Raw genomic sequence first — 25,836 nt, forward strand, 5'->3', positions numbered from 1 at the left:
GCCTAGATTTAACAGGTACAATAATAGCCTGGTGAAAGTGAGACTTAAATTTATGCCCTCTCGTTACCAACTCAGTGAGCCGTGAAAATACCATTCCCTGATTTAATTGATTAAAACCCTTCATAATTTTGAATGACTTTATTAAATACCCTTTTAATCTTTTTTATTGTTCCAATGACGAGATCACAACAGAAGACTATGGTCAGAATTTAACGATGAGGCAGTGGCCCCGCCCACCGGCTGGAAAGTTGGGGACAATCCCGCCTCTGCTGGGCCTGGAATCTGCACTGCTATTTTGCATGGCTCAGGCCCTTAATTGGCTGGAGTCGTGGTTTCCACCCCTCTGAGGCAGGAAGTCCTGCCTCCAAGAGCTGCCAGCCAATCAGAGAGCTGGCAGCTCTTCAGTCCCAGCAGCGCCACTGGGAGCGGTGGCTACTGCTGGGACTACAGCCGGCCAGGACCAGCAGCAATGGAGGAGGCACCCGAATGGAAGTAAATGTGTGGGGCCTTGCTGGGGACAATCGGCTAGGCCCCAGCGAGGGAGTTGAGGGGGGGCATGTTCCAGTGGGAGCGGCCCGTGCTGCTGGGGGGACCTCTGTGGGGCACAGGGTACCTGATCATAGGCCCCCCCACCCCCCGCCCAGCCCTCAAGGGGGCCACCATGAATTACCAGGCGGCCTCCTCAGGTGCTGAAGTGCCTCCCGCTGGGGCACAGCATCCTGCCTCCCACCCTATTTTACACCACTCCCCCACCCCGGCCTCCTAGTCTGCTCCCAGAGAAGGACGTAAAATTCCCGCCTGTGTAAGTGTGCACTCACCATGAATAACTACATTGAAGATACGAGTCATTTGTCCTGCAATGTTGCTGGCAAAGCAACTATATTTACCAGCGTCTGAGGGTCCAACATTACTGATCAGCAGGTATTGACTGTCTGGCACATTCTGAATATGGGCATTAGCCTAAAAGAAAACAAAAGTAAAACAGAAGAGCTTGGATCGTAAATAGTGTAGGTAATAAAACAGCCACAAAGTCATCTGTCTGATTTCTGAGTGGCATGGACTATTTACACAGGAAACAGATTGCACTGCCTAAACCTGTGTCTAACCATCCCTGGGAACGTCACTTTGGAACTTGAAATTGTTTTGCCCCCATCTCATCTAGTGATCAGCAATTGCCATCCAGTTTAGAGTGGGAGCAAACTCACAGCCCAAGCAATGTAAAATTGAATCCTAAACTGTCTATCTCAGAGGCATCATGAGAATGGTTGCTATAACCTGGTACAGTTGGATGTGTGCTCTGAGCTTTAGGGTCAAGTTGAGGCAAACTGCAGAGCTCAAATGGAGTATTACTCTGGACTTAGGTAGATAATCCCTAAGTATCAATATTTCCAAAACACTGGCAATGCATACTGATGTTTTAAGGAGATGATGCAGGGACCACTCGATTGGAAAGATAGCTGAATATCATGTCCACCTGTTAAGGTCTACTATCCAAAAACACTCACTTGTAATGGGACATCATCCTTGAACCACTGAACAATGGGAGCTTCAGACTGGCAATCCAGGGTCAGCTTCTCCTCAGCCAACAGAGTGACTGTCTGTGCATCACTGGAGCCCATGACATTTGGAGGAACTATATTAAGCAGAGAGAAACACAACTCGAACATGGAGCACGTGGTCAAACAGTAAACTGGAAACAGATCACACTGAAACAGAAATGCAAGTACCAAATAGGTTCCTATCGGATTGATGATTTTGGGGATGGAGATAGGCTGAGATAGTCACGCACTCCATGGGATACAATGTGAGGATGAACACAGAAGTCAGGATAGGGTAAAATCAAGGTGGACCAGGCATTATAGGACTAATGGCTTCTACCTGTTCCACAATTTCTGGCATTGATGTTCAGACCATTCCTCTGATATTGAGTCCTGGGACTTTCATTTATATTCTTGTGAGAAATGTTAGATGTTATCCATTTAGTGACAGCAGCAATTATTTGGCGGTATTATTGTCATTCACAGCATAAAATACAAAGGTGATTCAGAGTGTCAGGAATTTAAGTTGCGAGGAAATGGGGCCATACTGGACCTGGTATTGGGGAATGAGCCCAGCCAGCTGGTCGAAGTTTCAGTAGGGGAGCATTTCGGGAACAGTGACCATAATTCCATAAGTTTTAAGGTACTTGTGGATAAGGATAAGAGTAGGCCTTGGGTGAAGGTGCTAAATTGGGGGAAGGCTAATTATAACAATATTAGGCAGGGACTGAAGAATTTAGATTGGGGGCGGCTGTTTGAGGGTAAATCAACATCTGACATGTGGGAGTCTTTCAAATGTCAGTTGATTAGAATCCAGGACCTGCATGTTCCTGTGAGGAAGAAGGATAAGTTTGGCAAGTTTCGGGAACCTTGGATAACGCGGGATATTGTGAGCCTAGTCAAAAAGAAAAAGGAAGCATTTGTAAGGGCTGGAAGGCTAGGAACAGACGAATCCCTTAAGGAATATAAAGACAGTAGGAAGGAACTTAAGCAAGGAGTTAGGAGGGCTAAAAGGGGTCATGAAAAGTAATTGGCAAACAGGATTATGGATAATCCCAAGGCTTTTTATACGTATATAAAGAGCAAGAGGGTAACTAGGGAAAGGGTTGGCCCACTCAAAGACAGAGATGGGAATCTATGTGTGGAGCCAGAGGAAATGGGCGAGGTACTAAATGAGTACTTGGCATCCATATTCACCAAAGAGAAGGACTTGGTGGATGATGAGCCTAGGGAAGAGAGTGTAGATAGTCTCAGTCATCTCATTATCAAAAAGGAGGAGGTGTTGGGTGTCTTGCAAAGCATTAAAGTAGATAAGTCCCCAGGGCCTAATGGGATCTACCCCAGAATACTGAGGGAGGCAAGGGAAGAAATTGCTGGGGCCTTGACAGAAATCTTTGCATCCTCATTGGCTACAGGTGAGGTCCCAGAGGACTGGAGAATAGCCAATGTTGTTCCTTTGTTTAAGAAGAGTAGCAAGGATAATCCAGGAAATTATAGGCCGGTGAGCCTTAGGTCAGTGGTAGGGAAATTATTAGAGAGGATTCTTCGGGACAGGATTTATTCCCATTTGGAAACAAATGAACTTATTAGCGAGAGGCAGCATGGTTTTGTAAAGGAGAGGTCATGTCTCACACATTTGATTGAGTTTTTGAGGAAGTGACAAAGATGATAGATGAAGGAAGGGCAGTGGATGTTATCTATATGGACTTCAGTAAAGCCTTTGACAAGGTCCCTCATTGCAGACTGGTACAAAAGGTGAAGTCACACGGGATCAGAGGTGAGCTGGCAAGATGGATACAGAACTGGCTCAGTCACAGAAGACAGAGGGTAGCAGTGGAAGAGTGCTTTTCTGAATGAAGGGATGTGACTAGTGGTGTTCCGCAGGGATCAGTGCTGGGACCTTTGCTCTTTGTAGTATATATAAATGATTTGGAGGAAAATGTAGCTGGTCTGATTAGTAAGTTTGCGGATGACACAAAGGTTGGTGGAGTTGCGGACAGTGATGAGGATTGTCAGAGGATACAGCAGGATATAGATCGGTTGGAGACTTGGGCGGAGAAATGGCAGATGGAGTTTAATTCGGACAAATGTGAGGTAATGCATTTTGGAAGGTCTAATGCAGGTGGGAAGTATACAGTAAGGGGCAGAACCCTTAGGAGCACTGACAGGCAGAGAGATCTGGGCATACAGATCCACAGGTCACTGAAAGTGGCAATGCAGGTGGATAAGGTAGTCAAGAAGGCATACGGCATGCTTGCCTTCATCGGTCTGGGCATAGAGTATAAAAATTGGCAAATCATGCTGCAGCTGTACAGAACCTTAGTTAGGCCACACTTAAAATATTGCGTGCAATTCTGGTCGCCACACTACCAGAAGGACGTGGAGGCTTTGGAGAGGGTACAGAAGAGGTTTACCAGGATGTTGCCTGGTCTGGAGGGCATTAGCTATGAGGAGAGGTTGGATAAACTCAGATTGTTTTCACTGGAACGACGGAGGTGGAGGGGCGACATGATCGAGGTTTACAAAGTTATGAGCGGCATGGACAGAGTGGATAGTCAGAAGCTTTATCCTAGGGTGGAAGAGTCAGTTACTAGGGGACATAGGCTTAAGGTGAGAGCGGCAAAGTATAGAGGGGATGTACGAGGCAAGTTCTTTACACAGAGGGTGGTGAGTGCCTGGAACTTGCTGCCGGGGGAGATGGTGGAAGCAGGTACGATAGCGACGTTTAAGAGGCATCTTGACAAATACATGAATAGGATGGGAATAGAGGGATACGGTCCCCGGAAGTGCAGAAGGTTTTAGTTTAGGCAGGCATCAAGATCGGAGCAGGCTTGGAGGGCTGAATGGCCTGTTCCTGTGCTGTACTGTTCTTTGTTCTTTGAAAGCAGACAATCTGTTGGTCGTGTGGGAGCAGGCTGAGTGCTTGCAGGAGAGATATGAAGGCTAAAGTGAATCTGAGGATGGGGGGAAAAGGGTCATGTACAAGGAGAAAAACATGTAAAGAGAATGTTTGACATGCATAACCATACCATTTATCTTCACTAAATATTGCAGCTGATCCTCACCAGCCGGATTTGTTGCCAGACAGGTATAGAGTCCAGCATCTTCTACCTGTGATAAACCACAGTGTAGATATTATGACATTAGAGCATTAATGTAGACCCTATATTAGAAGGGACAATTTAATTGTTAGAAGTTTAGATACACTTTAAATGTAGGTTTTCTGTCCACTCTCCATCTAACAGAACAAGCAAATGAGTAACTTCTGCCCTCTATCAGACCAGAGATTCCAGGTCAATGGCCCATTGTGATTCACTGCCCAGTTTTCACTCTTTCCCTGTGGGATACACAAGTTGTTGTGTTTGTACGATAGGGAATAGGGAGACTGAAGGAACTATATCAACCTGCCCGTCTGCAGCCTGCCTGTTACAGTGTGTGCTGCAGAATCTAGGACTATATCTGATCTCAAGGCAACGCAAAAGATGACAGGATCAGCTTTTTTAGAGGATGTGTGAGGTGCTTCAGCCTCCATTTCCCCATTTCTTCCCTTCTTTGTGGTTTCCCTAGGTAACATCCCACCTGTGACTGATATGTCTGGTGGGTGACTTATTCGCAGACTCCAATTGCTGTCACTGCAGGGTCAACACTCCCTTTGGCCAATCAATCCTGCTCTGTTGGGAGGTGCCTCCCTACAAGAACACGACTAGATCTCACGACATCTCACTTTCATGTTGCTTAAAGGCACTTTATCACTGTCACAGCTCGAGGTGTTTAGCTGTCAGGAGAGATCTCCGTCTCCCTTTTAGGAATGCCAGTCCCCATCTTGGGTGAGCCTAAACCCAGTTAATGCTTTGGCTTCCTCAGACCTCGCTCTGATACTATTGTTCAGCCTCTGGTCAGGGGATTTATTTGATCATTGCAGGTATTTTTGACACATAATTTTGTTGCGATTCCTTCTTCACTTTACACCCTTACAGAGGATGTGAGATTAAAGCCAAGTCAATCAATCCCCTGTTGTCAGTGAAAGGCCTGAGCTGATGGGGTCCACAGTGCTCTAGGGCATTGTGGATTACTGACCAGCTAACTTGGCTCATTGATGGCACGTGAAGGACTGGACCTGTCCATGGGAGTTGGAATTCTTCCTCACTTGGCTCCAGATAAAACTGCAAGCCATTGGCCTCCAGGGGCAGGACGGACGTGGCAGGATAAGCAGTGGGAAGCTCACCAGTGTCTATGGAGGTACATCCAGTGGTTCCAGCTGGTTGAACTCAAGCAGCATCCTGAAAATATTTAAAGCCCTTAATCACTGCCTCCTACCAACCTGCAGCCAATCTCTCTGGTCTTGAGAATGTGCGATGTGTGTCTATGGGGTAGACTGTGAGCTCCATATCATGCAAGCATAAAGTCTATATGTCTGACTTCTCAGTATCTTGATTAGAAGACTCTTAAACATGGTCATGAGTTTCCGAATGTGTCGGACATGCAGCTGACCAAAACAAAAACTGTATATTACTATTGTTCAAATCACGTTCTTGTGGCTCTGTGCTTTGCTTGAAGAGGGAGGAGAAAACTTCAATAAAAAAGCTTTTAACTCAATAAATTCTCCAACAAGAGAGAATATAACCATCTCCCCTTGACACTCAACAGCACTACCAAAGCTGAATTCCCTATCATCAACATCCTGGGGGTTACCATTGACCAGAAACTTAACTGGACCAGCCATATAAATACTGTGGCTCCAAGAGCAGGTCACAGGCTGGGAATTCTGCAGAGAGTAACTCACCCCCTGACTTCCCAAAGCCTGTCCACTATCTACAAGGAACAAGTCAGGAGTGTTATGGAATACTCTCCACTTGCCTGGATGAGTGCAGCTCCAACAACACTCAAGAAGCTCGACACCATCCAGGCCAAAGCAGCCCGCTTGATTGGCATTCCATCCACAGACATTCAACATTCATTCCCTCCACCATGGACGCACAGTGGCAGCAGTGTGTACCATATACAAGATGCACTGCAGCAACTCACCAAGGCACCTTCCAAACCTGCAACCTCTACCACCTAGAACGTCAAGGGCAGCAGACATATGGGAACACCACCACCTACAAGTTCCCCTCCAAGTCACAGACCATTCTGACTTGGAACTATATCTCCGTTTCTTCACTGTCGCTGGTCAAAATCCTGGAACTCCCTTCCTAACAGCACTGTGGGTGTACCTACACCAAATGGACTGCAACGGTTCAAGAAGGCAGCTCACCACCACCTTCTCAAGGGCAATTAGGGATGGGCAATAAATGTTGGCCTGGCCAGCAATGCTCACTTCCCAGGAATGACTAAAAAAAATTAACAGTCACATGAAAACCATCTCAAAACAGTGCAAAGTTTCCACGGCCTGCCTAAAGAGCAGCTGTGAACAGCACTGATTGTTCTATAAACTGAGCTTACCTGAAAGATTCACATAACCACAATGAGGTCCCCTTACTGAGCCAGGAACAGTCAAAGACACTCACCATGCTATTTCAGCCATGTGGATCGTTTGAGATAATTCTGCATTGTGGAAACTGCATTTGCTACAGTGCCAACACTGTGTCACAATGTTTTATTCTGACAAGTTTTTGATTAAGTTGCAGTTTTTAAGCAATTAGCAAAGCTGACATATTGAGGTCATCTAAATACCAATTACACTGCTGCACACACTTCCATTTGCAAACCTGGTGACGTGCCCTTTAAACATCACTGCCTACATTGTTTAAAAGAGCTGATGATGGAATAAAATCCGACAAACTGAAGAATCATCTACCTGTACACTTTCTATCCTGAGCACTTCTCCATCGCTCAGCACCGAGCCCACTCCATTGAGAGGCACTCCATCCTTCATCCAGCTTATTTCAGGAACAGGGACTCCCACTGCCATGCACACCAGCTCCAGAGGACTACTTAGCACTACGGACACTTCCTGTGGCATCTCAGAGTCAGAAATCTGTGGTGGTTCTACAGGAAAGATTGTTACTGTGAGTGGAAAACACTGCATTTCATAACTTTCCAGTTTCACAATGTTTCCTGTCTCTGATTCACAAATTTAACAACAACAACAACTTCCATCTATATAGTGCCTTTAATGAAATAAAACATCCCAAGCCATTTCACAGGAACGTCATCAAACAAAATTTGACACCAAGCCACATAAGGACTAAGTGGTAGGTTTTAAGGAGTTTTACAGGAGGAGAGAGAGGCAGAGAGATTTTCGGGATGGAATTCTAAAGGTTAGGGCCCAGGCAACTGGAAGTATGGCCACAAATGGTGGAGTGATTAAAGTCAGGGATGTGCAAGAGTCCAGAATGTAACTTGTCCTAGTTGTCCTATGTCAAAATGGTGACAAACATTTTAAAACCATTGTGGTGATCTCCACCAACAGGGTAAATGCAGATGTGTGTGTGTGTTCACGAGAATGGTTCCAGGGATGAAGAACTTCAGTTATGAAGATGGCTGACAATGCAACCACTAGGTGGCGCAGTATTAGCACATGCGCAAATGCAACCTCTTCCACTGAAATGTCACTGTCTGCGAGGTTCAGGTAACTGCCAGGATTAAAGATGGCGCTGCTCAATTTATCACAGAAAAATAATTTCAACCCAGAAATCCCCTCTATCGGTCCCTCCTGCACCCGTTTTCTCACCGCTGACTCCCGCTGCCTTCCCTTAAGCACTCGCTACAGCCTTGCCATTTCCCCCCTCCATCAGCCCCTCGCTCCAGACCACACCACTGCTCTCCTCCTTCCCTTTCCCTTGGCCAATTGTTACTCGCTCCTTGCCCCCCCCTCCCCCACCACAGCCATCCTGCTCTCCGGCCGCTCGCTCCTCGCAAGCCCCCCTCCCCCACTGCCACCCCACTCTCCAGCTGCACCCTGCTTCCCCACCCCCCTCTCCTCCAGACACTAGCCCCAGGCCACGCCATTTCCCTCCTCTCGGCCACTCGCTCCCACGTTTGATCATTCCCTGTCACGCCGCCTGATGAAGCAAGGCGGGCTGCGAGGGGTGACAGGGTGACGTAAGTGCGAGTGGCCGGGAGGAGGGAAGACGCACAGCCTACAGCTAGCGGCTGGAGGGGGGGTGGGGGACAGTGGGGAGCGAGCAGCCAGAGAGTGGGGATGCGGGAGGGGAGGCGGGTAGCAAGCAGCCAGAGAGTGGGGGGGCGGGTAGCGAGGATTGAGCTCCAGTCTCAAAGTGCCTCATTCAGCTGCTCAATGACACTGGCGATACGCGGTGACACATGCGGCAATTAGTCCTAGTAAGACCTTTGACTGTGCATACGCAGCATTTCACTGAGAGCAGGAGACCGTTTGCACATGGAACACTCTGATGACGTCAGCGGGCCGCTGCGTTGTCAGGAGTCATTTTGTATGAAGATAGATTGGAGAAATTAGGACTGTTTTCTTTGGAGAAGAGAAGGCTGAGAGGTGATTTGGTCGAGGTATTCAAAATCATGAGGGGTCTAGACAGAGTAGATAGAGAGAAACTGTTCCCACTTGTGAAAGGATCGAGAACGAGAGGACACAGATTTAAAGTATTTGGTAAGAGAAGCAAAAGTGACAGGAGGAAAAACTTTTTTACGCAGCGAGTAGTTAAGGTCTGGAATGCGCTGCCTGAGAGTGCGGTGGAGGCAGGTTCAATTGAAGCATTCAAAAGGGAATTAGACTGTTATTGTGCAGGGTTACAGGGAGAAGGCGGGGGAATGGAACTGAGTGAATTGCTCTTTCGGTGAGCCAGTGCGGACACGATGGGCCAAATGGCCTCCTCCTGCACTGTAACAATTCTGTGATTCTGTGTTTTAAATTGCTCAAGGATATGTGTCCAAAACACTCTTCATAGACAAGGCTACAGTAAGAGTAAATGGAGGGGAGAGGGGTGGGGGAAGGGGGTGTTATGAACTTTGTGTTAGTGGTTGGAAATAGAACAGCTTTCCGTTCAAGCACCCTGAGTTGATCAAGCACTCCCACCTTAGGTTTGTAAGGTTAGTTGCAGAATAAAGCTCCCGCTATCCTGTCCAAAGAGGTGTCTCGGCCCCAGCATCTGAACTTCACACCCTAGTGTACAAGCGCAACAGTTTTTCACTCCCTATCCCAGCCATCCCATGGCTTCTGTAAGTGAGACTGCCATTGTGCTAAAATAGGGGCAATTTTGTGCAATGGGCACCATGTCCATTAGTGTTTGGGTTTGAGTGCCCCAACTCATTCCTTAAAGGACCCTTAACAGCCAGAGGAGAGAACACATTCATTCCCATCATTCTGAGCTGGACAGATGTGAAGATTAGGGTGCTACCCTGTTTCTATCTAGATTTCAAGGGTCCATGCAGTTCAAGGACATTATCGCTACAGCAGCTGCTAAAAAGTGAAAGGGAAGTGCAATAATTTGAACTGCAATGTAACCCGAAAGGTTACAAGTGGAGATAACTGTATGTCAGTAACAGAGGCACAAACGTGTATAAAAAGCTGCAGTGGACCAAAGGGCCAATTCTAGAATTTGGAGTAGGGAAAAAGGGGAGCATAACTCTTGCCCAAAAATGGTGGGGGGTGGGGAGCGGGGTGGGGTGGTGGTGAAATGGGCACATTCCCCTCAGGCCCACCCGATGCTAAGAGAGAGAGAGAAAGACTTGCATTTATATAGCACCTTTGACAGACCACAGGGTGTCTCAAATTGCTTTACAGTCAGTGCTGTAATGCAGGAAACGCAGCAGGCAATCGATACACAGCAAATGATAATGACCAGATTATCTGCTTCTGTGATGTTAATTGAGAGATAAATATTGGCCAGGACACCGCAAATAACTCCCCTGCTCTTCTTTGAAATAGTGCCACGGGATCTTTTAGATCCACCCGAGAGGGCAGTCAGGGCCTTGGTTTAACACCTCATCTGAAAGACAGCACCTCTGACAGTGCAGCACTCACTCAGTACTACACTGGAGTGTCAGCCTTGATTTTTGTGCTCAGGTCGTCCAACCCACAACCTTCTGAGTCAGAGGCAAGCATGCTACCCACTGAGCCACAGGTTTGAAATAGCATGAGAGGAGACAGTTAGTGTGGATATTCCCCTCAGCTGTGCCTTCTTCCATTTTGATTATTCAAATCAAGATAGGAACTAAGTAGACAATGTGATATTGCACTTTAGTGTGTCCAACAGTGAAGGGATGCAGTTTCAATCCAGCTCCCCTCTCCTCAATTTTATTGAGTTGTTGTATGGAAGTGAGATGTTGTTCCACATTGTTATGGAAAAGTCGGGGTAGGGTGCAGGTGCTGATTTCTTTATAACACAAAGTGACATGAGTAGGGACCTGGGAGATGGTTGTTCACTACCCCTCACTGGTCTAGTTGCTGTTTAACCAGGAAATATCAAAGCCAGGCATGGAGAGAAAAAATAAGTTTTAAGAGAAAAAGGTGCAATGTTGTTGCAACAAAAAAAAAGAGGATGTATACAGCTACAGAACCTTTTAGATTGTCTGCTAACTCAGATGATCACAGTTTCCCTTTAAGACTGTGTCCATTCACAAATCTATGTGACACACATCACTCACCCATGACTATCAAGCTGAAGTGTCTGGTGGCTTCACCTGCTTCATTCACAGCAATACAGGAGTACCATCCAGAGTCATTTGTGCCAACAGATGGCAGCTGCAACCTCATCTCTTGATTCTCGGTAACCAGGTCATTAAGAATGAGCAGTTCACCATCCTTCAACCAGGAGAACATTGGGGGCGGGATTCCACCGGCATTGCATGTGAAAGTCACCGAAGTTCCTCCGGCAACCATCATTTCCTCAGTGTCTCCGGGATTCTCAAATCTTGGAGGAACTGTGGGGGGAAGAAACAGCATCATCAAAACATAATCTGCAGCAAAAATTTCAGATAATCCCTGAATTAGATATCTTAGAGCCAATTTGCCTCTCTAGGCCCCAGACAGGAACAGGGTACTTGAGGTGCACTGCACCTGTAAAGGCAAGGAATGTCCTTGATCTTCCTGAAGAGCAGCAGCCAGAAGGTCCTGAGGACCAATGATCACCGGACACAGGCCTACGCCCAGTGATGGTAAAATTGGGACAGTCCAGAAATGCCTAGGACAGTGTTGTGGCCCCACCTGCCTTCCCAGGTCAATGTAAAAAGCCCCATATACAATTTGAAGAGTTGAGAACTCTTGCCCAATATTTATCCCTCAGCTAACATCACTGAAACAGATTATCTGGTCATCATCTCATTAGTGTTTGTGGGCCTGACGTAACTGGGCTCCATCCACTCTTCTTTGCTCTTCATTGAACCAAAGAAGTCAGCATCCTCTAAACTCAACGAAGAGGAGCATCTACCCTCTTAGCTTCTATTGCCTACAATCAGCAGGCTTTTAAAACCCATGTGTACATGGTTAGCATCACTTAACCACTACTGCTCATCTTCCCTGCTTCTTTTTTATTGAATCTTGGTGGAGTCCTGCACTATGAGCCTTAGCCTTTTTGCCTAGGTTTGCCAATAAGGAAAAAGTTTGGAAGTGTAGATGACCATCCAGTATTACTGGGATGGCAAAGCAAATTCTCATTTGTCTATTAATCCAGTATGGTAGCCAGCCTTGTTGGATTGGTTAATCCAGTAGGAGGGCCAGCCTTGTTGAAGTGATACAATGGTGGTCTATCACATTGAATGGTCGGGTGCTGGCTTTGTAACTTGTAAGGCCACCAATTCGTAAAGTTCTCATTGGCTGGGGGGACAAACTGAATGGAGACCAGTCACAGATTACTCCGACATGCTTTCATACATGTCCTGACTTCAGAGAGGCTTCGGCAGAGGCCTGAGAGCTGGTCAAATGGTCAAACTGAGAGAGTGGGGAGGAATATTAATAAATGAAGTGGGTGGGTGCTGGGTGGGGGCGGGGGAGGGGCGTGGAAGTGGGGGGGAATGTAAACACGAATTTTCCTCCGGAATGTTTTGTCCAAAGGTAAAGACACACCTTGAATTTGCAGGTGGTAATGTCGCTCTGTCACACCAGCTTGACTCACAGCGACACACGTGTAGGTTCCTGTATCAGAAATCTGAACCTGAGCAATCCTGAAGGAAGCAGAAAAAAAAGTTATAAAGTTTTTTTAACTGAAACATCAAAAAGCTACGGGTCCTCTCTTTTCAGTGACTGCACAAATTTTTCAGCTTTTCTTCCTGTTGACATACGGAACTGAAAAATCATTGCAGAGGCACCAGATTTCAGATATAACTTATCCGGGGATTGTACAAATTTGAATAAATAAACAAAAGGCACCAACTCTACAAGAGTGAACGTTCGGAGATGCTCCTCCTACAATGTCCCTAGCACTTTTACCTCAGGATCTGGCCAGCTGACAGCAGCCTCATGTGGGACGAGATAGGGAGTGGCAATCCGTCCTTCAACCAGCTCAGCTGTGGGGGAGGTATACCAACAGCTCTGCATTGCAATGTGACCACTGCATTAGGCACTGCCGTGAGGGTCTCGGGATGACTGGCAACCCCGCTGATATTCGGAGGCACTGGGGACAAGGAGAAAAGCAAAATTATATTTAGACTCATGAATACCAGGGAATCTGTAAAAAAAGTGTTGTGGATTCACGTGCCACTCCAGAGACATCAGCAGATAATCCAAGCTGACACTCCAGTGCAGTACTGAGGGAGTGCAGTACTGAGGGAGTGCTGCACTGACAGAGGTGAAGTCTTTCAAATGAGACATTAAACCGAGGCCCTCTTGGGTGGACGTAAAAGACCCCATCACACTATTCGAAGAAGAACAGAGCCAATTTTTATCCCTCAGCCTACATCACTAAAACAGATTATCTGGTGTCATCTCAGTGCCATTTGTGAGACCTTGCTCTGTGCAAATTGGCTGCTGCATTTCCTACATTACAACAGCAACTACTCTTCAAAGGTAATTCATTGTCTATAAAGAGCTTTGGGATATTCTGAGGATATGAAAGGTTCTATATAAATGCCAATTCTTTTCTTTTATCGTCTGCAGGTTATGTTGGAGCTTCTCTTTATAAGTTGTGAAGAGAGGTTGAGGTTTGGGTTGACAAGCTTTAGAAAAATAAAAAGGATCAGTCGTTGTGAATGTTGAGGCGATTCTGTACAAAACTTGAATAGGAGAACCAGACAACATCACAGAAGCTGAAGATGCCACAAAGAATAACTATTTCCTATGTAGAGGTGACCGCCATCACATTTAGTGATTATACCTAAAGAGAGTTGGATCAACCCTGATTTAGAAAATTGAAGAGGGGCTTAGGGTGATAGATGAGAAATGATCCTGTGGAGTCCTCAGTGAGAAACTGAAATACAATCCTCACTGTGTGGCTCCAACATCCATTGTTCCATTTTACGAGTCTTTTTATGTCAGTGCGAACCAAGATTAACAAACCCGCTACAACAAACCAGGGATGAGTAGAAAGAGATAAATTGACCTGAGTTGAGTTCAAGTATATACTTCTGCAAAAATTCAAATTTTGATCAATTTAATTACATTTTGGATAACCACCTAACAATAACAAATCTGCAAGATTACAGGGAAAGGGCAGGCAAGTGGTTCTAGCTGAATTGCCCTTGCAGAGGGTCAACATGGACTCAATAGGCCAAATGGCCTCCTTTTGTGCTGTAGCATTCAATGATTTTACTGGCCAAGTCTGACCCCTTTTTAAAGACTGGCTATATGATAGCTATGCCTTTGGACTGGATTTTATAAGCTCACTGCCGCGATCTCAAGCTCATTTAAATAGCTGGGGCAGGCCGCTCCCCCCCCCACACCCGATCATGTGGAGGGGGTGGACTGCCCGTCCCTGGCAATGGCAGCAGCTGCCTGTGCGCAGGCGCTGACACCCTTTTTGAAGGGCAGACAGCCCTTCCGTCTTATTTAAATATTTAAAGATATATGGAATGAAATGCTCATTAAGAAAAGGGGTGAGTTGGAATTCTTACAAAGCTGAGTTACCCAATATGGAGCTGCCATTTTGCTTTCAAAGCACTTTGGAAAACACTTTGAGGTAACAGCTTTTGCCATGGGTCAGTAAGCTAAGTCTGGATGTTCACTTACCGAGTACATTGAGTATGAATATTTTCGTCTCTTCCCCAGCTGGATTTCGTGCCACACAAGTGTACCTTCCTGCATCTGAGGCCAAAACCTTCTTTATACCCAAGGAACTACCATCTGAGGACAAACTACAGAACAGACAGAGAAAAAATATCTGATGACCAAATGAACCAGCAGCATTTTACATTCTCAATTGCCATCATGCAGCCTCACTTGAGGCCCAGTGAAACAGGCTTGATCAGGTGACCTCCCTGCCATCAATCAACTCATTCCCAGATGTCTGTCAAATTCAGTCAAAGAGTTTGGGTCTAGATAGTTAGAAAGAAACCGATCCCATTGGCAGAAAGGGTCGAGAAACAGAGGACCCCAATTATAACTGATTGGCAAAAGAACCAACAGCAATATGAGGAAGGACTTTTTTTATGCAATGTGTGTTTAGGATCTGGAATGCATTGCCTGACAGTGTGGTCGAGGCAATTCAATCCTGACTTTCAAAAGGGAATTGGATAAACACCTGAACAGAAACATTTTGTAGGGCTAAGGGGAAAGGTCAGGGGAGTGGGGCTAGCCGAGCTGCTCTTGCAGAGAGCTGGCACGGATACGACAGGCGAATGGCCTCCTACTGTGCTGTAACTATTCTATGATGATTTTATGATTCTAGTTCCTCATTCTGACAAGTTTATGGTCAGATCTTTTCTATTAAGTTTATAGCTTTTCAGTGGGTTTTGAAACCAGATATAGAGTCATAGAGTTTAGCCCACTGAGTCCATATCTGAATGGTAAAAAGTGTCAAGTATCGGTGACTGTGGTAGAGCTGAACTGATGACAACTTTTAGACAGATAAACACACTGGGTCTATCTGCTGTCCAATGCTGGTGTGTGTTGCATGCTTTCCCTTTACCACCACTACATGCCATCACCCCCACCCAACCTCCTCCCCCCAGCCCAAAAATCGAGATTGCCCCATTTATTCCAATACCAAACCCAGATTAAAAACATCAACAAATTAAGTTTTAAGATAAAAGTCAATTTTTCCACTTTTCTCGGTGTCTTTTCATAAGGCTTTTGGTGATTTTCATCTGTAGTGGAGCAAACCGCAAAACTCAAGCCATGGCCTCATTGCCTGCCCATCCCGTGACTTGCCTCTGCCCAGTTAAAAAGTGGAAAAACCATCCCAAAATCCTGAGTATCTCCGTGTTTGCTGCGTTATTCACCACATTTCCATCTCTTAAAGACAAAAGTATTTGTACGTGGGACTTACTACACTTGTATTTTTGGAGACCTATTTACATCTCAATAAAATAGTAAATGGTTGACTCTAATATATTTTTCTATACTGGGGTGTACTTACAACACTCTTAACTTTGGCCTAAATAATACCTTGCACAAGTTTATCATCTACTAACTTCTGTAACTAATGCCTCAGATATTAAACTTGACTCCCCCGTCTGTAATCTGCACAGAACAATAGCCTTTTCCCGCACCACAGTCCTTTTAACATTTGTTATGAACTTATGTGGGAGAACTGGTGGAGTATGTCAAAGAAATTAACATTTTCCAAATGTTAATTAGGCGCAAACAAATCAACATGACGTCTAAGAACATAAGACAAGAAACAAGATGAAAGAAACAATTACAGCCATGGGGAGAGATGATATGTTAGAGGGATCATCAAATGAGGCTATATGAGTGGAACTAAGGAACAAAAAAGGGGAATTCACACTGCTGAGAGTGTACTATAGATGTCCAAATAGTACAAGGGAGATAGAAGAGCAAATTTGTAGACAAATTCCAGTCAGATGTAAAAACAATAAGGCAGTATTAATGGGGGATTTCAATTAATCTAATATTAACTGGGATACAGTCACTGCTAAAGGTACAGAGGGCACAGAATTCCTAAACTGTATTCAGGAAAACTTTTTCAGCCAGTATGTGGCACGTCCAACAAGGGGAGGGGGCTGAGGGAATTCTGGATTTAGTTTTAGGGAATGAAGCTGGGCAGGTGGAAGCTACAACACAGGACTACTTGCATGCCAAACTGCATAAGCAGCATGCGAAAGACAGAGCTAAGCGATCCCATAACCAATGGATCAGATCTAAGCTCTGCAGTCCTGCCACATCCAGTCGTGAATGGTGGTGGACAATTAAACAACTAACTGGAAGAGGTGGCTCCACAAATATCCCCATCCTCAATGATGGGGGAGCCCAGCACATCAGCGCAAAAGATAAGGTTGAAGCATTTGCAACAATCTTCAGCCAGAAGTGCCGAGTGGATGATCCATCTCAGCCTCCTCCTGAAGTCCCCAGCATCACAGATGTCAGACTTTAGCCAATTCGATTCACTCCACGTAATATCAAGAAACGACTGAAGGCACTGGATACTGCAAAGGCTATGGGCCCTGACAATATGCCGGCAATAGTACTGAAGACTTGTGCTCCAGAACCTGCTGCACCCCTAGCCAAGCTGTTCCAGTACAGCTACAACACTGGCATCTACCGGCAATGTGGAAAATTGCCCGGGTATGTCCTGGACCCAAAAATCAGAACAAGTTCAACCCGGCCAATTACCGCCCAATCAGTCTACTCTCAATCATCAGTAAAGTGATGGAATGTGTCATCAACAGTGCTATCAAGTGTCGCTTGCTTAGCAATAACCTGTTCAGTGACGCTCAGTTTGGGTTCTGCCAGGGCCACTCACCTCCTGACCTCATTACAGCTTTGGTTCAAGCATGGACAAAAGAGATGAACTTAAGAGGTGAGGTGAGAGTGACTGCCCTTGACATCAAGGCAGCATTTGACCGAGTATGGCATCAAAGAGCCCTAGCAAAACTAAAGTCAATGGGAATCAGGGGGAAAACCCTCCGCTGGTTGGAGTCATTCCTAGCGCAAAGGAAGATGGTTGTGGTTGTTGGAGGTCAATCATCTCAGCTCCAGGACATCACTGCAGGAGTTCCTCAGGGTAGTGTCCTACGCCCAACCATCTTCAGCTGCTTGATCAATGACCTTCAATCATAAGGTCAGAAGTGGGGATGCTCGCTGATGATTGCACAATGTTCAGCACCATTTGCGACTCCTCAGATACTGAAGCAGTCCATGTAGAAATGCAGCAGATCCTGGATAATATCCAGCCTTGGGCTGATAAGTGGCAAGTAACATTCACTCCACACAAGTGCCAGGCGATGACCATCTCCAACAAGAGAGAATCCTTGTGCCATAGAGCATCTCCAACAAGAGAGAATCGAACCATCTCCCCCTTGTTATTCAATGGCATTACGATCGCTGAATCCCCCACTATCAACATCCTACGGCTTACCATTGACCAGAAACTGAACTGGAGTAGCCGTATTTATACCATGGCTACAAGAGCAGGTCAGAGGCTAGGAATCCTGCAGCGAGTAACGCACCTCCTGACTCCCCAAAACCTGTCTATCATCTACAAGGCACAAGTCAGGAGTGTGATGGAATACTCTCCACTTGACTGGATGGGTGCAGCTCCAGCAACACTCAAGAAGCTCGACACCATCCAGGACAAAGCAGCCCGCTTGATTGACACCCCATCCACAAAGATTCACTCCCTCCACCACCGACGTACAGTGGCAACAGTGTGTACCATCTACAAGATGCACTGCAGCAACGCACCAAGGCTCCTTAGACAGCACCTTTCAAACCCGCGACCTCTACCAACTAGAAGGACAAGGGCAGCAAATGCATGGGAACACCACTACCTGCAAGTTCCCCTCCAAGTCACAGACCATCCAGACTTGGAACTATATCGCCGCCGTTCCTTCACTGTCGCTGGGTCAAGATCCTGGAACTCCCTTCCTAACAGCACTGTGGGTGTACATACCCCACATGGACTGCATCAGTTCAAGAAGGCAGCTCACCACCACCTTCTCAAGGGCAATTAGGGATGGGCAATAAATGCTGACCTAGCCAGTGATGCCCACATCCCATGAATGAATAAAAAAAAGGACAGCACTTTTGTGATAGTGATCATAATTCAGTTAGATTTAACACAGTTATAGAAAAGGGCAAAGATAAAATAGGAGTAAAGATTCCAAATTGGTGGAAGGCCAATTTTACGAGGCTGAGAAGCGATTTGGCAAAAGTGGATTGGAAACAGCTGCTTGCAGGTAAGTTGGTGTTAGAGCAATGGGAGGCATTCAAGAAAGAGATTCAAGGGGTTCAGGGTAAATATGTTCCCACAAAGAAAAAGAGTAGGACAGCCTCCTGGATGACAAGGTGCATAAAGGGTAAAATAAGGCAAAAAATAGGAGCTTATGTCAAACACTGAGAACTTCATACAGCAGAAAACCTAGAAGAATACAGAAGTATAGGGGTGAAATTAAAAGGGAAAATAGGAAAGCAAAGAGAGGGCATGAAAATACTGGCAAATAAAATCAAGGAAAATCCAAAGATGTTTTATAAATACATAAAGAGCAAAAGGGTAACTAAGGTAAGAGTAGGGCCTATTAGGGATCAAAAAGGTAACCTATGCGTGGAGGCAGAGGATGTGGATTAAGATTCTTAATGAATAATTTGCAGCTTTCTTCACACAAGGGGGCTGATGATGACATCGTAGTTGAGGAAGAAGACTGTGAAATATTGAACGAGATAAACATTGTAAGAGAGGAAGCGTTAAAGGGTTTGACATCTTTGAAAGTAGATAAATCACCAGGCCTGGATTAAATATATCTCAGGTTGTTAAAAGAAGCAAGGGAGGAAATTGCAGAGGCCCTGACCATCGTATTTCAATCCTCCCTGACTACAGGAGTGGTGCCAGAGGATTGGAGGACTGCCAACATTGTACCAGTGTTTAAAAAGGGAGGATAGGATAATCCAAGTAATTATAGGCCAGTTAGCTTAACTTCAGTTGTAGGCGAATTATTAGAATCAATTCTGAAGGACAGTATAAAACTTCATTTAGAAAGGCATAGATTAATCAAGGAGAGTCACCATGGATTTGTTAAGGGAAGGTGATGTCTGACTAACTTGATTGAATTTTTTGAGGAGTGGACAGGTAGGGTTGATGAGGTCAGTGCAGAGGATGTGGTCTACATGGATTTTAACAAGGATTTTGACAAGGTCCTACATGGCAGGCTGGTCAAAAAAATGAAAGCCTCTGGAATCTAAGGGTGCATGGTAAATTGGATCCAAAACTGGCTTAGTGGCAGGAAGCAAAGAGTAATGGTTGACAGGTATTTTTGTGACTGGAAGGCTGTTACCAGTGGGGTCCCGCAGGGCTCAGTACTCCATCGCTTGCTTTTCATAGTTTATATTAATGATTCAGACTCAAATGCAGGGGGCATGATAACGAAGTTTGCAGATCATACAGAATTTGGGCATGTGGTTGACAGTGAGGAGGAAAGCTTTAGTCTGCAAGAAGATCTAGGTGGTCTGGTCAGTTGGGCAGAAAAACTGAAAATGGAATTCAATCCGGAGACGTGTGAGGTAATGCATTTTCAGAGGTGCAACAAGGTAGGGAATACACAATATGAGAGGATACTGTGGAGGAACAGAGGGATCTTGGAATGTATGTCCACAGATCCTTAAAGGTAGCAGGACAGGTCGATAAGGTGGTTAAGAAGGCCTATGGCTTGCTTTCCTTTATTAGCCAAGGAACAGAATATAAGAGCAGAGAACTGCATACAACACTAATTAGACTACAGCTTGAGTACTGCGCACATTGCTGGTCACCACATTACAGGAAAGATGTGATTGAACTGGAAAGGGTGCAGAGGAGATTTACGAGGATGTTGCCAGGACTGGAAAATTTTAGTTATAAGGAAAGACTGGATAGGCTGGGATTGTTTTGCTTGGAACAGAGGAGGCTGACGGGTGATGTAATTGAGGTGTATAATCATAGAATCACAGAATTGTTACGGCGCAGAAGGAGGCCATTCATCCCATCATGGCCGCACTGGCTCTCTGAAAGAGCAACTCCCTCAGTTCCATTCCCCCACCTTCTCCCCATAACCCTGCACATTCTTCCTTTTCATATAACTGTCTAATTCTCTTTTGAATGCTTCAATTGAACCTGCCTCCACCACGTTCTCAGGCAGCACATTCCAGACCTTAACCACTCGCCGTGTGAAAAAGTTTTTCCTCATGTCACTTTTGCTTCTCTTACCAGATACTTTAAATCTGTGCTCTCTTGTTTTCGATCCTTTTGCAAGTGGGAACAGTTTCTCTGTATCTACTCTGTCCAGACCCCTCATGATTTTGAATACCTCGATCAAATCACCTCTCAGCCTTCTCTTCTCCAAGGAAAACAGTCCTAACTGCTCCAATCTAACTTTATAACTGAAATTCCTCATCCCTGGAATCATTCTTGTGAATCTTTTCTGTACTCTCTCTAATGTCCTCACGTCTTTCCTCAAGTGTGGTGCCCTGAATTGGACACAATACTCCAGCTGAGGCCGAACTAGTGTCTTATACAAGTTCAACATAACTTCCTTGCTCTTGTACACTATGCCCCTATTAATAAAGCCCAGGATACTGTATGCTTTATTAACTACTCTCTCAACCTGTCCTGCCACCTTCAATGACTTATGCACATATACACCCAGGCCCCTATACTCCTGCACGCTCCTTAGAATTGTACCCTTTATTTTTTATTGTCTCTCCATGTTCTTCCTACCAAAATGAATCACCTCACATTTCTCTGCATTGAACTTCATCTGCCACCTGTCTGCCTAATATTATGAGGAGCCTAGATAGAGTAAATAGGGATGACCGATTTACCTGAGCAGACGGGTCAAAAACCAGGGGGAGAGATTTAAAGTAATTGGTAGAAGGATTAGAGGGGAGATGTGGAAACATTTTTTCACCCAGAAGGTGGTAGGGACCTGGAACTCTCAGCCTGAAAGGGAGGGAGAGACAGAAACTCTCACCACATTTAAAAAGTATTTGGATGTCTACTTGAAGAGCCCTGACCTGCAGGGCTAAGGACCTAGTGCAGGAAGGTGGGATTAGGCTGGGTAGCTCTTTGTCGACCAGCACAGACATGATGGGCCAAATGGCCTCCTTTTATGTCATAAATGTTTTATGATTAGGCCCATTGTACTCAAAGCCTACCTGCATGTTGTAAATAGTTTATTAGCGATAAATATGTAAAAAATAAATACACACTCACTTAAAGTGTGCTTTTTCCAGTTTTTCCAATGGCTGGCCATCTTTCAGCCATTTTAGACTGGGTTTCGGCTCCCCTGTAGCCACACATTCCAAGCTCACATGTTCATTCACCATGGCGTCATATTCACTGGGCACATTCGAGCCGAGAATGTTTGGGAACACTGGTTAGTAAGAACAAAAAAAAATGAGCAAAACTTTAAAAAACATTGTCATTCAATTTGTAAACCTTTCTGATTAGTATTAGTGACAAGAAGAAATTCGATGGGTTGTAGACGTGAGGAGATGGAGTGGACGACAGGCAAGAGAAAGACTGGGTGCCTTAGCAATTTCAAACACTGTCCTTCCACCACCAAAAGAAAAGAAAGACCTGCACTTATATAGCAACTTTTACCACCTGATGTCCCAAAGTGCTTTACAGCCAATGAGGCACTTTAGAAGTGTAATCATTATTGTAATGTAGGACAGAGTTCAAAGCTAGCCCAGTCTGCCCATTATTGAACATCAGCTGGCAACCCAACTCAATGATGGGTGGTGTAGGAAATGGAGGTGTCACTTAGGTGAAGTAGGAGATGGTTTTCTGAGGTTAGGTGCAAAGGGACATTGTAACTCCTTTGTTGTAGAGTTTGGCAAACAAATGGTGTGAAGACATCATTTGCATAGATATTATAACCAACTACTAAAGGCAGAAATGTTTCATTATTCTTCTTTGGCCTCCTTATCTCAAGAGACAATGGGTAAGTGCCTGGAGGTGGTCAGTGGTTTGTGAAGCAGTGCCTGGAGTGACTATAAAGGCCAATTCTAGAGCGACAGACTCTTCCACAGGCGCTGCAGATAAAATTGGTTGTCGGGGCTATTACACAGTTGGCTCTCCCCTTGCGCCTCTGTCTTTTTTCCTGCCAACTGCGAAGTCTCTTCGACTCGCCACTCTTTAGCCCCGCCTTTATGGCTGCCCGCCCGCTCTGGCAATCACTGGCAACTGACTACCACGACTTGTGGCCAATGTCATAGGACTTCATGTCGCGTTTGCAGACGTCTTTAAAGCGGAGAAATGGACGGCCGGTGGGTCTGATACCAGCGACGAGCTCACTGTACAATGTGTCCTTGGGGATTCTGCCATCTCCCATGCGGCTCACATGGCCAAGCCATCTCAAGCGCCGCTGGCTCAGTAGGGTGTATATGCTGAGGATGTTGGCCGCCTCGAGGACTTCTGCGTTGGAGATACAGTCCTGCCACCTGATGCCAAGGATTCTCCGGAGGCAGCGAAGATGGAATGAGTTGAGACGTCACTCTTGGCTGACATATGTTGTTCAGGCCTCGCTGCCATAGAGCAAGGTACTGAGGACACAGGCTTGATATGCTCGGACTTTTGTGTTCTGTGTCAGTGCGCCATTTTCCCACACTCTCTTGGCCAGTCTGGACATAGCAGCGGATGCCTTTCCCTGTGCTTGCTGATTTCTGCATCGAGAGACAGGTTACTGGTGATAGTTGAGCCTAGGTAGGTGAACTCTTGAACCACTTCCAGAGCGTGGTCGCCGATATTATTATTGTACAGCATAATATAAACAGTCTGGGCGATACAGCAGGTCATATGGATGTGAATAGAGAAAAGACAGATTGATGTTTTAGCTGTAGATCCTTGATTGGAGTTCTGATCACTTTACAACTAAACTTTAACTTGCCTTTTCTTTTTACAGGTAATGACATCCTGCGGTGTATTTCCAGAATTCTGTGTTCTTTTTATTTCTTTGTTCTGTTTCCGTCTCCTTTTGACAGAACCTCCATCAAATCAGAGCACAGTTTCTATAGTGCAAGTCAGTGGCCAATTGTGGCTCAGTTAGTAGCACTCTTGCCTTAGCGTATGAAGATTATGAGTTCAACTCCCACTTCAGAGATCTGAGCACAAAATCTAGGCTGACACTCCATTGCAGTACTGAGGGAGTACATGGCGTGATTTCCAAGAAAAGCAGTGGTGATCTCCCTGTTGTCCTGGCCAATATTTATACCCAACAATCATCACTAAAACAATTGATCTAGTTATTATCACATTTCTGTTTGTGGGAGCTTGCTGTGTGCAAATTGGCTACCGTGTTTCCCACATTGCAACAGTGACTACACTTCATTGGCTGTAGGCGCTTTAGGACATCCTCAGGTAGCAAACAGCGCTATATAAATGCAAGTCTTTCTTGCATTGACCTTTCTTTTCCGTCCTTACTATCAACTATCTTCAGATCATTAATTCTGAGACCTTTCTCTTTGATGTGAATATCATCATCTTACCTTGAACAATCAGTGAGTAATGTTTGCGCACTTCTCCCTCAGAATTCCTCGCCAAGCAGGTGTAATTCCCGGCATGGAAAAGCTGTAACCGGATGGTTTGCAATCTACTGCCACTGGATAGAACATGCCAATCCCAGCTGTTGCTAGTCTCTGTTAAAACAGTTTCATTATGGCTTATATTACTGCAAGATAAAGGAGATAGCAACACAGCAATATCAACAGGAAATATTTCAAAAGCCTCCTGTACAAATAGAATAATACAGCCCACAAAGAGGCCATTTGGCCCATCGTGCTTATGCTGGTTCTCTGAACAAGCTACCAATTGGCCCCACTCCTCTGCTCTTTCAGAAGTCCTGCAAAAGACTTTATTGTTAAGTTGAGATCCAATACCCTTTTGAAAGTTGCCACTGAATCAAACATTTTAAAGTTTTTAAAAATGCGCTTTCCGCTCTGCATCGGGTCCCTGACCCTCACACCCATGTCTCTGCAAAATAGTAAATAATATTAGCAAAATACAACCCATATGTGAAACCAAAAATATTGGTGCATGGGCCAACCCCAAAGTAGTGCAAATTTGACGAATGACTCATAAGTGACCGTAACACATTTTACGTGCACTTTTCACCCATCATTATTCCCAACTCGAGGGGCTGGATTTTGTGCTGGAGGCAGGGCTCCTGGCACTGGACTGAAAAAGCGGGGGAACCGCCTCTGCCTTTTGACGCCCCCCGCCCCCTCCACCCCTCGGAACGATCCTCTGCTCTTTTTAATTCAAGGTTTCAGAAGGTGGGATCCCCATCCCTGTAAAAATGGGGATCCTGCTCCATGAGCTGCCGGCCAATCAGAGGGCCAGCAGCTCAGCAGTATCGGCGGCGCCACCGGCAGTGGTGGCCACTGCCAGTACTGCAGAGGTCTTGGACCCAGATCCAACGCTGGAGACCCAGAGAAGAGGTGAATGAGGTGGAAGAGTGAGGCGGGGTTGCCAGGGCTAGTCCAGAGGCCCTGGTGAGGGGGGGAGCTAAGGGGTGGTCTTGCAGTCCAGGAGCAGGGGGAGTCCCGCAGGGTGAATTGGCTCCTGGTGGAGATCCTCTGTGGGCTACAAATTGCCCATGGAGGAGGGAACCCTCCCCCAAGCCTGCAGGGAGGGTGCTTCACGTTACAAGGCATCTTCCCCACGTGGCGGAGGCCACCCCGCCATTGGTAAGATCCCAGTGGCCGTTAATAGGCCACTTAAGGGACTCAATTGGCCTGTGGGCGAGAAGGCTGTCTTTGACCTATCTGGTCCTCAGAAAGAACACTGGGTGACGGGGAGGTAAAGGGACCTCTGCCCGCCGCACCCACCACCTGTAGCAATACTCCGTGCCCCCGCCTCCAATCCCGTCTCATGGGGCCATATAAAATCCAGCCCAAGATCTCTATTGATGAGGAATGGCTACTTGACCCATCTAAGTTCATCCATCCAGAAAGATCGTGGCTTTCAAAAGGGAATTAGAGAAGATCCTGAAGAGTAAATATTTGCAGGGGTATGGGGGAAGTGCAGTGGAATGGGATTAGCTGAGTTGCCCTTGCAGAGAGCTGGCACAGACACAATGGGCTGAATGGCCTCCTTCTGTGTTGTAACCATTCTATGATTCTTTGATCCTAATGTCTCTCCACTGCATAATCAAATTATTGTATGATTCAATAGTTTTCATTTCCACTCTCCTATTTGGAATCCATTCCCGTATTGATCACTCTGTGTGGAAAAGAATTTCCAGATAACAGTTCTAAGTTTGTTCTTTTTCCTAGTTCCAACCTGTCACTCTTGCTCTA

At 45.7% G+C, this 25,836-nt stretch overlaps 1 protein-coding gene across 1 annotated transcript in view; it reads right to left on the bottom strand.

Moving 5' to 3' along the window:
- LOC137347460 (hemicentin-1-like) overlaps positions 1 to 25,836 on the bottom strand; it is a 331,927-nt gene that overhangs the window by 72,105 nt on the left and 233,986 nt on the right. Inside the window, exons 63-72 of the mRNA XM_068011904.1 lie at positions 24,025 to 24,174; positions 21,749 to 21,908; positions 14,617 to 14,741; positions 12,883 to 13,066; positions 12,520 to 12,617; positions 11,103 to 11,378; positions 7,336 to 7,526; positions 4,568 to 4,649; positions 1,506 to 1,633; positions 819 to 960 (exon numbers count right to left, since the gene is read on the bottom strand). Coding sequence (XP_067868005.1) covers positions 819 to 960; positions 1,506 to 1,633; positions 4,568 to 4,649; positions 7,336 to 7,526; positions 11,103 to 11,378; positions 12,520 to 12,617; positions 12,883 to 13,066; positions 14,617 to 14,741; positions 21,749 to 21,908; positions 24,025 to 24,174 — 1,536 coding nt within the window. The remainder of the gene's footprint in view (positions 1 to 818; positions 961 to 1,505; positions 1,634 to 4,567; positions 4,650 to 7,335; positions 7,527 to 11,102; positions 11,379 to 12,519; positions 12,618 to 12,882; positions 13,067 to 14,616; positions 14,742 to 21,748; positions 21,909 to 24,024; positions 24,175 to 25,836) is intronic.

Source organism: Heterodontus francisci, chromosome 32, assembly GCF_036365525.1.
Source record: "Heterodontus francisci isolate sHetFra1 chromosome 32, sHetFra1.hap1, whole genome shotgun sequence".
Taxonomy (NCBI): domain Eukaryota; kingdom Metazoa; phylum Chordata; class Chondrichthyes; order Heterodontiformes; family Heterodontidae; genus Heterodontus; species Heterodontus francisci.